Source organism: Pecten maximus, chromosome 9, assembly GCF_902652985.1.
Source record: "Pecten maximus chromosome 9, xPecMax1.1, whole genome shotgun sequence".
NCBI classification, from domain to species: domain Eukaryota; kingdom Metazoa; phylum Mollusca; class Bivalvia; order Pectinida; family Pectinidae; genus Pecten; species Pecten maximus.
In genome coordinates, this window is record NC_047023.1 from 19,773,561 (window position 1) to 19,791,053 (window position 17,493).

The following is a 17,493-nucleotide window of genomic DNA, read 5'->3' on the forward strand; positions in this document are numbered from 1 at the left end:
ACAATGCAGTCCTTGTATGTTGGACTACCAGACACCTTCAGACAATATATCCCTTGTATGTTGGACTACCGGACACTTTCAGACAATACATCCCTTGTATGTTGGACTACCAGACACCTTCAGACAATATATCCCTTGTGTGTTGGACTACCAGACACCTATAGACAATATATCCCTTGTATGTTGGACTACCAGACACCTTCAGACAATATATCCCTTGTATGTTGGACTACCAGACACCTTCAGACAATATAACCCTTGTATGTTGGACTACCAGACACCTTCAGACAATACATCCCTTGTATGTTGGACTACCAGACACCTTCAGACAATACATCCCTTGTATGTTGGACTACCACACACCTTCAGACAAAACATCCCTTGTATGTTGGACTACTAGACACCTTCAGACAATATATCCCTTGTATGTTGGACTACCAGACACCTTCAGACAATATATCCCTTGTATGTTGGACTACCAGACACCTTCAGACAATATAACCCTTGTATGTTGGACTACCAGACACCTTCAGACAATACATCCCTTGTATGTTGAACTACCAGACACTTTCAGACAATACATCCCTTGTATGTTGGACTACCAGACACTTTGAGACAATACATCCCTTGTATGTTGGACTACCAGACACCTTTAGACAATACATCCCTTGTATGTTGGACTACCAGACACCTTCAGACAATATATCCCTTGTATGTTGGACTACTAGACACCTTCAGACAATATAACCCTTGTATGTTAGACTACCAGACACCTTCAGACAATATAACCCTTGTATGTTGGACTACTAGACACCTTCAGACAATATAACCCTTGTATGTTAGACTACCAGACACCTTCAGACAATATAACCCTTGTATGTTGGACTACCAGACACCTTCAGACAATATAACCCTTGTATGTTAGACTACCAGACACCTTCAGACAATATAACCCTTGTATGTTAGACTACCAGACACTTTCAGACAATATATCCCTTGTATGTTAGACTACCAGACACCTTCAGACAATATAACCCTTGTATGTTGGACTACCACACATCTTCAGACAATACATTCCTTGTATGTTGGACTACCAGACACCTTCAGACAATATATCCCTTGTATGTTGGACTACCAGACACCTTCAGACAATATATCCCTTGTATGTTGGACTACCAGACACCTTCAGACAATATATCCCTTGTATGTTGGACTACCAGACACTTTCAGACAATATATCCCTTGTATGTTGGACTACCAGACACTTTCAGACAATATACATTCCTTGTATGTTGGACTACCAGACACTTTCAGACAATATATCCCTAGTATGTTGGACTACCAGACACTTTCAGACAATACATCCCTTGTATGTTGGACTACCAGACACTTTCAGACAATATACATTCCTTGTATGTTGGACTACCAGACACTTTCAGACAATACATTCCTTGTATGTTGGACTACCAGACACTTTCAGACAATACATCCCTTGTATGTTGGACTACCAGACACTTTCAGACAATACATCCCTTGTATGTTGGACTACCAGACACTTTCAGACAATACATTCCTTGTATGTTGGACTACCAGACACTTTCAGACAATACATTCCTTGTATGTTGGACTACCACACATCTATAGACAATGCAGTCCTTGTATGTTGGACTACCAGACACCTTCAGACAATATATCCCTTGTATGTTGGACTACCAGACACTTTCAGACAATATAACCCTTGTATGTTGGACTACCAGACACTTTCAGACAATACATCCCTTGTGTGTTGGACTACCAGACACTTTCAGACAATATATCCCTTGTATGTTGGACTACCAGACACCTTCAGACAATATAACCCTTGTATGTTGGACTACCAGACACCTTCAGACAATACATCCCTTGTATGTTGGACTACCAGACACCTTCAGACAATATATCCCTTGTATGTTGGACTACCAGACACCTTCAGACAATATATCCCTTGTATGTTGGACTACCAGACATCTATAGACAATATATCCCTTGTATGTTGGACTACCAGACACCTTCAGACAATACATCCCTTGTATGTTGGACTACCAGACACCTTCAGACAATATAACCCTTGTATGTTGGACTACCAGACACCTTCAGACAATATAACCCTTGTATGTTAGACTACCAGACACCTTCAGACAATACATCCCTTGTATGTTGGACTACCAGACACCTTCAGACAATACATCCCTTGTATGTTGGACTACCAGACACCTTCAGACAGTATATCCCTTGTATGTTGGACTACCAGACACCTTCAGACAGTATATCCCTTGTATGTTGGACTACCAGACACCTTCAGACAATATAACCCTTGTATGTTGGACTACCAGACACCTTCAGACAATATATCCCTTGTATGTTGGACTACCAGACACCTTCAAACAATATATCCCTTGTATGTTGGACTACCAGACACCTTCATGCAGACAAGACATGTTGACCTATGAATGAGCACCGTCAATGACATGACCGAATTTAAGCTGATAACCATAAGACTATCATAAACCTGCAGTCACGCTTGACCTTTACACATATACACATAAATGATTCACCTCAGATTACCTCTGACATTCCATCTTTGAAGGTAACCTTTTTGTTTGTCATGAATAACGTAAGACATGTTAACCACACTAGTCAGGTCTATCTCTGTGTTTACTGACCAGTACCACTGACCAGTAATAATGACCAGTACCACTGACAAGTAATACTGACTGGTAACACTGACCATTAATACTGACCAGTACCACTGACCAGTAATACTGACCAGTACTACTGACCAGTACCACTGACCAGTACCGCTGACCAGTACCACAGATCAAAGTACTATATAGCTACTGACCAGTACCACTGACAAGTAATACTGACCAGTACCACTGACCAGTAATACTGACTGATACCACTGACCAGAAATACTGACCGGTATCACTGTGACCAGTACCACTGACCAGTACCACTGACCAGTACCACTGACCAGTAATACTGACTGATAAAACCACTGACCAGTAATACTGACCGGTACCACCGCGACCAGTAGCACTGATCATGACCCGAGTATTACTATAACAAGTAGTGCTGACCAGTACCACATTCCTGTGTACCTCAGACCTGTACAACTGGCTTGAATGACTGACCCGACTTTCACTGACCGATAATACTGACCCAAGTACCACTGACCAGTACCACTGGCCTGAGTACCACTGTCAAGAACAACTGACCCAAGCACCACTGACCAGTACCACTGACCGGACCCACTAACAAGTACCAGTGACCCCAGTACCACTGACCAGTACAGCTGATAGGTGCGGCTGACAGGTACCACTGACCAGTACCACTGACCAGTACCACTGATCAATACCACTGACCAGTACCACTGATCAGGTATACGTACTGCTCAACCAACGCCAGGGTGACAATTCATTAGCTCTCCCTCTTCTTTGAGGGACAAGCTAGAAATGGTCCTAGACTTTGATACAATATAGTAGTCATCCCACCATATTATGTATTCAGATAATCACACTGACAATATTAAAGTCTGAAGTAAGACAGTAGGGTATCTATTGTACAGACAACCTTGGAATGGTTTTGGTGGTCCTTATTCCCTCCACACCATTTCCTCTGTGTTTGATTAAACAGCCCAATTTACTCACATTTTCATTTTTTTTATCTCTGTCTGGCTTAGCACTATCAACTGAGAGTGAACATTAAGTGAAATGGCCGTAGGACTAGAATTTCTAGCCCTGGACGACAATCTTTCTATCTGCGTGACAACCAGAGTTGCAGCTGGTTGTATTACGGTGACAAGCAGTTCGTAAAAAACCTACATGTTAATGAATTCTAATTCTACAACATATGTTAAGGCAAGTCTCCATCTGACAAATGTACATCAGATGCATGTTATGTAGCTATCTTATATGGTTTCCTAGGTAACCTAACTCGATTTAATATTGTAAAAATAAATATATATTTATAGAACAGTGATACTTCTGCTCCCTTTGATGGCAATAAAGCCAACATAAGCTAGAATACATCATGTTCAAAAGATGAAAATCCAATTTCCCTTAAACCAAATCCATACCAGCTTTCAGACAACACCATATGAATGGTACCATGTGACTTTTGCTATCGTGAAGCTACCAAAAAGTTCTTCATTAATTAGGACCAGTTAGTTTAATCAGCTTATTAATTACTCTTTCCTATGGTTCCAGAAATCCTTGCATAATAAACTTATCCAAAAACAATGCATTAGTAAACAACATCTGTCCAAATTTTGTAGGTCACAGGAATACTTGCCTAGAGTCACCAGAAGAGACCTACAGACAAGGCTTGATGACCACACTCAACTTCTAATGAGAAGATCTAGGTTTCGGAAGGCCCACCGGCCTAGACTAATCACATACACACTATGTAAAGCCCACAAGGAGAACTTCAATCAACAGGAGACAAGGTTTTTTTTTTTTTAATGGGTGGGGGAGGGGGCTTGTTTGCTATAAAATACCATAAATAAACAGAGGAATGAATACTAAATCAATTTGATTGTTACAACTGTAAATGTTGTTCTCATTTCCTGGATTGCTATTGAGAATTTTCCATTACTCAGAGATCTACCACCTGTATAAAATTCTCTCCTAGAGTCACGTGATTGTCCATCATGTGACACTACACAGAGCTGATCACTTTTCAGCAGCACTCTCGGCTGATGAAGACTGTGTGGCAGTCGAAATATCATAATAGGTAAAAAATTTCTCTGAGTAATGGAAAATTCTCAGAATAATTTGATCGTTCTACAGTATATACAAACATGCCCATTAACTTCCTCATAAACCTTCGTAAATGTTTTAATTTTTTTTAGAAAATAATAAACCAGTCATGATCACCAGTTTGGAAACAGTAACATTTTTGGTCCCTATAGTGACTTACATATATCATGCTAAGGAAACATTACAGAAACCGCTGTCTTTGTTATAATTAGGGAATTATTCTGTGAAGGTAACATGACATAATTGTGAACCGCCTTAATTGAGCGTCCATCATAGATAGTCGGCATGCATGTAGCACATTTACCTGGGCCAGCAGCAATCTAACTACCTCATATAATTGCAAGTTGGCATTTATGTGTACAAAATGTCTACATCTGAAGAATAAATTAAGATTTTGTTTTTTATCCAGATCAGACTAGCCTTTTTATAGATTCCATTATTCTTTTTTGTTTTTTGCTTTTATTTTTTTTATTTACTTATTTATTTATTTTTTTCTTTTTTTTTCTGCTCATAAAAAGGATGCATCAAAGTATATCATAACCTTGGCCTCATTTGCATCACTGAATCAGCATCATACAAATGGCTGATATTCATGTAAGTTTTTTGACTCTATCTTCAGAATATTTGAACCATTTCAACAGTATCTGAAACATGTACACTGTATTTGTAATGTTTGTAGTATCCTTAATGATGGTAATGTTACATAGCGATGAGACTGACCGGTTTAGAAGTTTGACAGGTGATCAGTTCATTGTCCAGTAATTAGAAACCATTCACTGATCAACTATATATGACCAAGACAATGGTATATAGTTCATTGTCCAGTAATTAGAAATCATTCACTGATCAACTGTTAATGACAAAGTCAATGGTATATAATTGTATCATAATAAGCATACTGATTGCTAGAGCAATACATGTCCCCTACCGGCCTGTGGTGAAATAGTAACTGTGACCTTGACCCAAAAACCTTGAAACTTGAACTTTGACCTTGACCCAAAAACCCTGAAACTCGAACTTGTACAAGATGTTATGGTCTTTTATCATTTTAAGTTTTATCAGAATCCTTCCAGGAATGAAGCCACTAGAGTCCAGACAAACTTTTGAGTTACCAACCCTATGATGACATATATGGTGTGTGTTAAATAGATTTTCCAGGATTGGTACTAGCAGAGCTAGACCGACATGCTAAGGGGTAAATACCAAAAAGTTAGAAAAATTAATAATTAAATTCTTGGCTACTGGGTAATAAATTCCATGTGATGTCAACAAGAAATACCCCATAAATCAGACCAGGCCAACAAAAGCAGCTACAATATAAATCCTTTATGACTGTCAGGCCATATAAAGACGATAAAATCTAACAAGACGATTACTGTTTACAGTACAATGGCATTAAGTGATATGCAATATTCAGAATAATTCTGTAAACTTAAACCGATCTTGCATAAATCTGAACTCTGATAAGAGTACCAGACACATCAATCATCTATTCTATTGTAAGAATTAGAACATGCAGTGACCTTGACCATACCCTTGGACTTTTTTAATATTCTTACAAAGTACATCATCTTCATAGTTGTATTTCACCATCATATTTTTTGAAGTTTAAGACTTTTGTAATTTACCAGAATATCTTTACTTATTTCATCTGACCTAGTTTTTGCAGAATACCTCCACTTGGTCCAGTGACCTAGTTTTTGTACAATACCTCTACCTCACCCAATGACCTAGTTTTTGTAGATTTGGTTTTTGTACGTGGACATCTCTATCTATCTTGCTGAACCAGTGTGTGTTTTTTTTCTCACAAAGCTTATTCACAGACCCAGGTTTCGGACACAATGTCTTCACTAGCCTAATGCTGTACAGACAAACATGGAATACTACTTACATAGTTCTCTATAAGGTCTGGGTGGTCTCTCTCTATCCCATCGTCCAGTATAGTGATGACTACACCCCTGCCTGTGTAACCCATCTTCCAGGCTCCCTGTACTCCCATATCGAACCCTCCCGGTCCATTTCTCCCTCGCCGACCTCCACCATGCTGCAAAGAAAAAGGTACAGTATGCCCGATATTATTCTACTGTTGAATTAATTTGAAAATTTATCTTTACACAATTCCATGCTGAAAACATAAATTGGGAAATTTAATACTTTGGTGGCGTCATGGACAGAAAACTTAAGACTGTGAATCAACATTGGATACATACCAGATACCATTCTTTATTCCAAAGCTTATCTGTAAATGTCAAATCTCTCTTCACTCTTTTCTTCACAAACTGCTGTTCAAACCATAAAATCTGTAAACAAAGAGAACATGTTCTAATATAGTGACATATCGTATATCATATTCTAATATCGTGACATTGTATATAATATTCAAATATTGTGACATCGTAATTCTAATATCATGACATCATATAACATATTCTATCATTATGACATTGTATATAACATTCTAATATCATGACATCATATAACATATTCTATCATTGTGACATTGTATATAACATTCTAATATCATGACATCATATATAACATTCTAATATCGTAACATCATATAATGTACATCAGCTGTTCTCAAAATCAAAATCTAAGAGATCAGGAAGGAACATGTATAACTGTTACAACTGTATGTGTTGATTATAGTAAAGAAAGGGTTGGGTTTTATTTGTATTTATTTTTCTGTTTTTGTTTTTTTTTAGAAAAAATCATTGAATATGCTATAACCAAGATCATTATTTGTTTAAAGACATAAAACTCTAGTAATAGTTGGTTTGGAGCTGGCGAATTTGGTTTGAATAAGGTTAAACTTATTGACATGTTATTTAGATATGTGTATATATTTGTATATGATTTTATGAAATCATGTTCGAATCGGTTATGGAGAGGATCTTGATATCAAGGAATTGACGTGTGTTAGAAGTTCAGTGACCGGCCCACGTTACTATCTTGTCGTTCAATATTTCCTGTAACACTTATAAGGTCAACACCACAATATGTCCGTCCCCGGACATGAAGATTCTAAAAACATTTACAACAGGGAAACGTGTAGTGTCAATCAATTCGTAACACAGTGAAAGTGTACTCCTAACACTTGGAAGGTCACATAGTCTTCACTACAATATGTCATCTCCTAACATAAATATAACAAACGGGGGGAAATACTGAACGACAAGTTATAACTTATAGCACAAATAGCATACTTTGATTAATGAATGCTCGTTGATTGGGGATGGAAGTCTAAAATACTAAACTACAAAATATGTACTGAAAACATGTATAATCCTAACTATTCATTGACTGTAGAGGACATCACATGATATAATCCTGCCATTTCATTGGATGAACAGTATATCACATGGTAAAATACAAGCCATTCATTGGCCAACCAGTTATCATATTAATATTATGAAACATAATATAAAGGACTTCATTTAAAACAAATTCATCTTAATGTTTTACCCCCCAAAAAGGAAATATTTGATAAAAATTTGTTCCTGTCTTTTTCGTAATTATCAATATTGGTTTAAGAAGTTCTTTGACATGGTGACTAACATACACTTTTGAGAATAAAGCCAGAGCAGAATTATTTGTTTGTGTGTTTCCTAGGTTTATCACCTGTGAACAGTCAGGGTCATTTTAAGGCGGGTTCTTTTTGTAGTAGTTGGTGACTACCTCACTGAACATACGAGAGGCCTGTCATGTACCATCCAGAGCAATTAGGATAAAGTGTCCTGCCCAAGGACACAACCACGACAGCACAGACTGGCCAATTTCTCAGCTTTCCGAGAAACACCGACTGACACCGGTAGAGGGAACTTCAAACCACACACCTTGGATCTTCATCTGAGGTTACGTGACTGGAGCTCTAACCGACTGAGCTATCACCGCCCGCTCGCCTGAAACTACGCAACAGGAGCTCTAACTGAACTATCACAGTTCCTCAGAGCAGAATAAACAATCACCAACATTAATTTGTTCATATCGTCATCAGCAATCATCATTCAAAGGGCATTATATACAAATCCGAAAAAGCACCTCTAACCATGAATCTAGAAGTAAAAGACACATTATATATGCAATAATCCATAATCTGTTTCATACAGCTGTTTGTGTCACTTGAGGCAGAAACTATGAAAATCCTTTAGAAATTGAAATTAGCCTAAAGAAATGGGAAAATATATAGAAGGGTTGGTTTAGTGCATATGTATATATAGCTCTTTACATTTTATTTGAGATATTGTTTGATTATTTCTTTTTTCTTTTGCTTTCTCTTCTTTCTTACATAATTACAGGGTGAAATCCGTAAATATTAATCCAGTTGAACCTATTTCATTCAAGGCCACTTCAGAATCTTTTAATGCCTAATTCACTTTTTAAGGAAATTTTCAAATAGAATGAAAGACATTTTACATTACCTAATAATTTTTGCAATCCCCGATGCTTCACACTTCCTTTATATATACACGATATCAGTTCTAAGTCATGACGTTTTCTTGGGGCCTATCAGTCTGAGACACAAAATCTAATTCGCATTTGTACCACTGCTAGTACTGTCACCCCAGATTTAAAGGGAGTTTTTCTTCCAATTTTTATCAGAAGTACATGTACATTTCCCCATATATTTACATATCTTTGTAGTTAGATATATATGTATGAAACAATAAATCACCTACTCAAGGACTATCCAAAGCTACCACCAAGGATTAAAAAAAAAATAAATCAGTCTTATAATGGCAACTCAAAAATGATTATTGAGGAGATTATATTGTGTAATAGCTCTGAACAAAATGGTGTTACACAATTATACAGACAAGCTGTCTACCTGGCCAAGTAGTTATATGGAAAGGACCTAGACCATAGCTACACACATTTGGTCAATCAACATAGTGCCTTTCTGTGTTCAAACATATATATCGTAACTGAATACTTTTTTTTCCGGATTACTTCCACTGTAAAGTATGTGTTGTAGATAACAGACAAGCAAGAACATGGGTGAGGCAGACATCTTCGCATGTCCTTTGGCAATAAATCGTGCGGTAATTGTCGAATTGTCTGTGACAAATGAAACCATATGGCCAACCATATTAGATACGGAAATGTAGCCTGGTACCAGGTAACCCTATTTCCTCTCCGTGTCGAGCACGAGTGATGAACATATATATGTATGAGGCTTGTCCATGAATTGGTTACATATAAAACTACAGGCAGTTACGTCAGTGATTCGCAATATAGTCCCCCCCCCCCCCCCCCCCCCCCCGCACCACAATTGACCTTTAGGTCAAGTCATAATTACATGCCTCATACATCAATTAATATCAAACTCCTCAGAGCTGTTGCAAACTCTTTCATTACAGTCCAATACCATAAATCCCTCTGCCCAGTCAAAAATGGGACATTTTCAATTGCTTTCCACTTCTGACAGCATTTCATGATCCAACTTCCACCACAACGGAGACTACTATGGCACCAGATTGATGGATTCATAATTAAAAGTTTCATGGAGTTGTCTTTAATGTTTTTTGAGACATGCTCCAGAAAAAGCAAAATTGGTTTTATTAGGATTTATTAGGAAACATTATGGACGCAGGCTGAAAGCCTCTATATCCATATCCAGTAAATTACAAAGAAATAATAATTAAATAATATCAGTCCGGTGCAATGTACATGTAGCATTTGGAGATTATTGTTCTTTATATATAAACCGGTTATTTTTCCAATAATTGTCCAACAGGATTTCAAACTGATAAACAGTTTCTGCATTTATGACATGTTGGGGAAGACTGTTCCAGAGATCAACAATTCGATAGCTAAAGAAGTGTTTCCTTGCATCCCGTCGACATCGTTTTTTGAAAATTTTCTGGGAGTGACCTCTAGTTCTGTTATTATTGTCCATTTGGAAAAAGTTTTTCGTTACTCGACTATCATATATATTGTTCATTATTTTAAAAACATTGATGACATCTCCTCTAGTTCTCCGATGTGAAAGTGTTGGAAGATTTAATCTTTCCAAACGTTCCGAATACGATAGCGTTTTAAGTCCTGGGATGAGTTTAGTTGCCCTCCTCTGCACATTTTCAATCAGATCAAAATCGTTAATTCTGAAAGGGTTCCAGACGCTCGCAGCATATTCAAGATGGGGCCTTACTAGTGCTTTAAATAGTAATGTAAACATTGATTCATCTAAATACACAAATGATCTCCGTATCAATCCAACTATGCTATTTGCTTTGTTGACACTTAATTGTAAGTGTTTTTTAAAGTTCAGATCTTCGTCGATCATGACACCAATATCCTTCTCACACGTAATGTTTTCTAGTTGAAATTTTTCTTCACCCGGTCCTGACATGTAGTATTGTCTTTTCTCAGAAGATTTAATTGAGAGAACTTTACACTTCTTTGGGTGAAATTTCAGTAGCCATATGTATTTGACCAAATTTGGAGTTTGTCCAGATCATTTTGAAGTATTTGAACATCATCATTGATGTTTGTCTGCCTGTATAGTTTAGTGTCATCTGCAAATAATGGCGACTGGGAAGCTGTTATTTCGGGAAGATCATTTATATATATTACAAACAGTATTGGACCTAGTACACTTCCTTGGGGAATACCGCTGATTACTGGGTAAGTTTTCGATGATTTGCCTTTGACAATTACACGTTGGCAACGATTACTAAGGAAGTCCTCAATCCATTTAACAATATTTTGACTAATTCCGTATCCTGTTAATTTCTTTAATAAACGTTGATGTGGTACTTTGTCAAAGGCCTTCATGAAATCCATATATATAACATCAAGTTGACCGCCTTTGTCTATTATATCTGTCCATTCCTCGAGTACTGTAAGTAGCTGGAGTTGGGTTGATCTGCCTGATATAAAGCCGAACTGTTTAGAGCTTAATAAATCATTTCTGTCCATATGTTTAACAATACTATCCCTTACTAGCTTTTCGAGTGTCTTCACAATTATACTAGTTAAACTCACTGGTCTATATTTTCCAGGATCAGACTTTGCTCCCTTTTTAAAGATTGCCGTAATATTCGCTTCTTTCCATGCTTGCGGTAGCTTTCCATCTGATAGAGATTTGTTGAATAGATCGGCCACGGGTTCGCTTTTCGTAATTCCTTCAACACTCCTGGATTCATATTGTCTGGGCCTTGAGACTTATTTTCATTTAAATTTGAAAGTAATTTTTCTACGAGTTGAGAATTAACGATAATGTCCTCAAAAGGGAAGGTTATATTTCTAGGCTTAAATTCTGGTAGATCTCCTTGTGGTTCTTGTGTAAACACGCTGCTGAAGAATTTTGCTAAAACTTCTGCTTTGTCGCCATCCGTAACTGCCATTTGATTGTTATCCCCATTAAGACATACTTCCAAAACCGTTTCGGGTGGCATTTTATATCCTCTGCTATCCTTTTTTCCATTTCTCTACTTGCTTTCCGTATTTCCCATTTTAACTTATTTCGAGGTTTTGGCCACATATATATGCTGTCGTGGTAACAAGCCTAGAGATAATATTTACAATGAAACTTCAACAACAGCAAAAGGCACATGTAGGCATCAACCTTTAGGCTGGACATGAAGTTTTGTCAAGTTATCTTGATTGTTTTTTCAAGATAATGTTTTGGAATGTTTTGGAAACAGAATAATTGGCAAATTTGGTTTTTAGTTTCTATGGTAGCAGGTGATTTGTTCTGTAAATGGTGGATGGACAAATGGACAAATGGACAAATGAATGGAACACATTTACATATCCTCCACCAACCTAATGTTCAGCAAAGGGAAATAGAGAAATAAGTAGATGTAAAAATAATGGCCCACTCTGTGACCAAGTAAATTTGGAATCAGCAGATCATAGTACAACCAGAAACAATGTTCAATTTTTTCAGATGAGTGAATGAAACAAAAACTTTATCCGAATGCACAGCAGCTACATATTAGACAATGACACATCTGAGAAACCCAGTAACATCTTGGCCATTTTCCTATCAATATTTGCCTTGTATACTTGACAATTCATCATGATGCTGACTCAGCATATTTACCATTTTTCAACTGCCCAACAATAGAGAGACTTCAGTCTTTCCAAATCACTGCAATTTCATTTACACAAATTAAATCAATATAACCAAGTATGTATAAAAGTATGGTATATTTGGAGAGTAATAAAGACATTGTAATACTGTATAATATCCAGCCACTGTACCATTAAGTCTCAATATTAACATCACCAGCTGTCCCTAATCTGGTTGAACTCTTTTATATATAGCTGTGTAAATACTCATGTAGCTCTGATTTATATATGTCAATATGGCTACAAGTAGGCAGAACAGACGTCATTACACAACTAAATCCTGACCGTTTAAATACAGGGGTCCTGATAATGTAACATGTAATCAGCTAGAATGAACAAGATGACTGACAAACAGGAATCAATAGGGTTGATGAGTTTTCAGAAATGTGTAGTCTATATTTAATAATAGAATAAGTGTCCTAAATGGTGTACTACTATAAATCAATACCATGAGAACAAATGACCAATGGCCGCCACTATCTTGATTAACATTGAAAACCTTTCCAATTCTTCCTGTGGATAATGGTTGACAATCTGTAACCAGGATTGTGAGAGTTTGATCTCAGCTGCTGAAGACCGAAATATTCGTCAGTAAACAGCTGCCATTTTTTGTATTATATAACAAGATTGGCCATAACAGGGGGTTATATGTGTGCAGTAGAGTGTGGTAACCAGAGATTTATTGCCCACACTTACCATTGTGAAATGTGGGAAGTATGCAGTAATAATGTCTATGTGACACTGGGTCTGGTGTTCATTCCCATGTTTCCAAAGCCTAATTTGAGTTTGTAATCAAATCATCCGTGGACAGAGCAAAGTTTGCCTACAATTTACATAGATGTTGCCAATGATTATTGGTAAATGTATCTCAAGCTATCATATGAATATTGCAGTTTCATATATATAGCTATAATTGAAATTCTAAAAATTCAGTATTCAAGCAGGATATTGGTGCAGCTTATTGATTGTCATTCAAAGCATGTGAAAACTGAATAAAAATCAAAAATCACAGTTATGTTTCATCCGCAAATGATATCTGCTGTAAAATATTTAGAGATATTAATATTCAGGAAGTAAGATTAATTGACTGATTTACAACATTAAAAGGTTGTTATGTCCTGCATTGTCATAAAATCATGTCACACCAAGTAATGCCATTGTAACATAGATATACAATATAGATCTATGTTTCTCTTTGTCATTGTGACTTGTCTATCCATTAAAAAAAAACTTCAAAAATTTGAATCAATTTAGCTTCAAGTATTCATATATACATACTCATTACAGAATAAGCAGATTGAATACCTGCTGTGCCTATACATGTGATTGACTTTAATTTTTTTACAATAGATAGCAGGCTTTTGTTTCATTGTCGATTGCAATTAAAGGTGGGTTACATAATTAACAATCTAATTTACAATTATCAATGGTAGGAATTACCAATTGAGCATTATCAATGTGGGTTACTAATTGAGTATAATCAATGGTGGGTTATATGAGTATAATCAATGGTGGGTTACTAATTGAGTATTATCAATGTGGGTTACTAATTGAGTATTATCAATGGTGGGTTACTAATTGAGTATTATCAATGGTGAGTATTATTTGAGCATTATCAATGATGGGCTACTAATTGAGTATAATCAATGATGGGTTAGTAATTGAGTATTATCAATGGTGGGTTACTAATTGAGTATTATCAATGGTGGGTTACTAATTGAGTGCAATCAATGGTGGGTTACTAATTGAGTATAATCAATGGTGGGTTACTAATTGAGTATGATCAATGTGGGTTACTAATTGAGTATTATCAATGGTGGGTTACTAATTGAGTATGATCAATGTGGGTTACTAATTGAGTATAATCAATGTGGGTTACTAATTGAGTATTATCAATGTGGGTTACTAATTGAGTATAATCAATGGTGGGTTACTAATTGAGTATAATCAATGGTGGCATGGGTTACTAATTGAGTATAATCAATGGTTGGTTACTAATTGAGTATTATCAATGGTGGGTTACTAATTGAGTATTATCAATGGTGGGTTACTAATTGAGTATTATCAATGGTGGGTTACTAATTGAGTATTATCAATGTGGGTTACTAATTGAGTATAATCAAGGGGGGAGGGGGGGATACATCCCCCAGAGTTAATGGGGAGTAAAAGGGTTCTGTACGGGGGAGGATACATCCCCCAGAGTTAATGAGGAGTATAAGGGTTCTGTACAGGGGAGGATACATCCCCCAGAGTTAATGGGGAGTAAAAGGGTTCTGTACAGGGGAGGATACATCCCCCAGAGTTGATGGGGAGTAAAAGGGTTCTGTACAGGGTAGGATACATCCCCCAGAGTTAATAGGGAGTAGAAGGGTTCTGTACAGGGTAGGATACATCCCCCAGAGTTAATGGGGAGTAAAAGGGTTCTGTACAGGGGAGGATACATCCCCCAGGGTTAATGGGGAGTAAAAGGGTTCTGTACAGGGGAGGATACATCCCCCAGAGTTAATGGGGAGTAAAAGGGTTCTGTACGGGGGAGGATACATCCCCCAGAGTTAATGGGGAGTAAAAGGGTTCTGTACGGGGGAGGATACATCCCCCAGGGTTAATGAGGAGTAAAAGGGTTCTGTAAGGGGGAGGATACATCCCCCAGAGTTAATGGGGAGTATAAGGGTTCTGTACAGGGGAGGATACATCCCCCAGAGTTAATGGGGAGTAAAAGGGTTCTGTACAGGGGAGGATACATCCCCCAGAGTTAATGGGGAGTAAAAGGGTTCTGTACAGGGGAGGATACATCCCCCAGAGTAAATAAGGAGTAAAAGGGTTCTGTACAGGGGAGGATACATCCCCCAGAGTTAATGGAGAGTAAAAGGGTTCTGTACAGGGGAGGATACATCCCCCAGAGTTAATGGGGAGTAAAAGGGTTCTGTACAGGGGAGGATACATCCCCCAGGGTTAATGAGGAGTAAAAGGGTTCTGTACAGGGGAGGATACATCCCCCAGAGTTAATGGGGAGTAAAAGAGTTCTGTACAGGGGAGGATACATCCCCCAGAGTGAATAAGGAGTAAAAGGGTTCTGTATAGGGGAGGATACATCCCCCAGAGTTAATGGGGAGTAAAAGGGTTCTGTACAGGGGAGGATACATCCCCCAGAGTTAATGGGGAGTAAAAGGGTTCTGTACAGGGGGGGATACATCCCCCAGAGTTAATGAGGAGTAAAAGGGTTCTGTACAGGGGAGGATACATCCCCCAGAGTTAATGGGGAGTAAAAGGGTTCTGTACAGGGGAGGATACATCCCCCAGGGTTAATGGGGAGTAAAAGGGTTCTGTACGGGGGAGGATACATCCCCCAGGGTTAATGGGGAGTAAAAGGGTTCTGTACAGGGGAGGATACATCCCCCAGAGTGAATAAGGAGTAAAAGGGTTCTGTATAGGGGAGGATACATCCCCCAGAGTTAATGGGGAGTAAAAGGGTTCTGTACAGGGGAGGATACATCCCCCAGAGTTAATGGGGAGTAAAAGGGTTCTGTACAGGGGAGGATACATCCCCCAGAGTGAATAAGGAGTAAAAGGGTTCTGTATAGGGGAGGATACATCCCCCAGAGTTAATGGGGAGTAAAAGGGTTCTGTACAGGGGAGGATACATCCCCCAGAGTTAATGGGGAGTAAAAGGGTTCTGTACGGGGGAGGATACATCCCCCAGAGTTAATGGGGAGTAAAAGGGTTCTGTACGGGGGAGGATACATCCCCCAGAGTTAATGGGGAGTAAAAGGGTTCTGTACGGGGGAGGATACATCCCCCAGAGTTAATGGGGAGTAAAAGGGTTCTGTACGGGGGAGGATACATCCCCCAGAGTTAATGGGGAGTAAAAGGGTTCTGTACAGGGGAGGATACATCCCCCAGAGTTAATGGGGAGTAAAAGGGTTCTGTACAGGGGAGGATACATCCCCCAGAGTTAATGGGGAGTAAAAGGGTTCTGTACAGGGGGAGGATACATCCCCCAGAGTTAATGGGGAGTAAAAGGGTTCTGTACAGGGGAGGATACATCCCCCAGAGTTAATGGGGAGTAAAAGGGTTCTGTACAGGGGAGGATACATCCCCCAGAGTTAATGGGGAGTAAAAGGGTTCTGTACAGGGGAGGATACATCCCCCAGAGTTAATGGGGAGTAAAAGGGTTCTGTACAGGGGAGGATACATCCCCCAGAGTTAATGGGGAGTAAAAGGGTTCTGTACAGGGGAGGATACATCCCCCAGAGTTAATGGGGAGTAAAAGGGTTCTGTACAGGGGAGGATACATCCCCCAGAGTTAATGGGGAGTAAAAGGGTTCTGTACAGGGGAGGATACATCCCCCAGAGTTAATGGGGAGTAAAAGGGTTCTGTACAGGGGAGGATACATCCCCCAGAGTTAATGGGGAGTAAAAGGGTTCTGTACAGGGGAGGATACATCCCCCAGAGTTAATGGGGAGTAAAAGGGTTCTGTACAGGGTAGGATACATCCCCCAGAGTTAATGGGGAGTAAAAGGGTTCTGTACAGGGGAGGATACATCCCCCAGAGTTAATGGGGAGTAAAAGGGTTCTGTACAGGGGAGGATACATCCCCCAGAGTTAATGGGGAGT

The 17,493-nt window shown here is 38.5% G+C and overlaps 1 protein-coding gene across 1 annotated transcript in view; it reads right to left on the reverse strand.

The window, feature by feature from the left end:
- Positions 1 to 17,493, reverse strand: part of LOC117335127 (proprotein convertase subtilisin/kexin type 4-like) — a 78,803-nt gene that overhangs the window by 46,636 nt on the left and 14,674 nt on the right. The window contains exons 3-4 of the mRNA XM_033895057.1: positions 7,010 to 7,099; positions 6,691 to 6,843 (exon numbers count right to left, since the gene is read on the reverse strand). Coding sequence (XP_033750948.1) covers positions 6,691 to 6,843; positions 7,010 to 7,099 — 243 coding nt within the window. The remainder of the gene's footprint in view (positions 1 to 6,690; positions 6,844 to 7,009; positions 7,100 to 17,493) is intronic.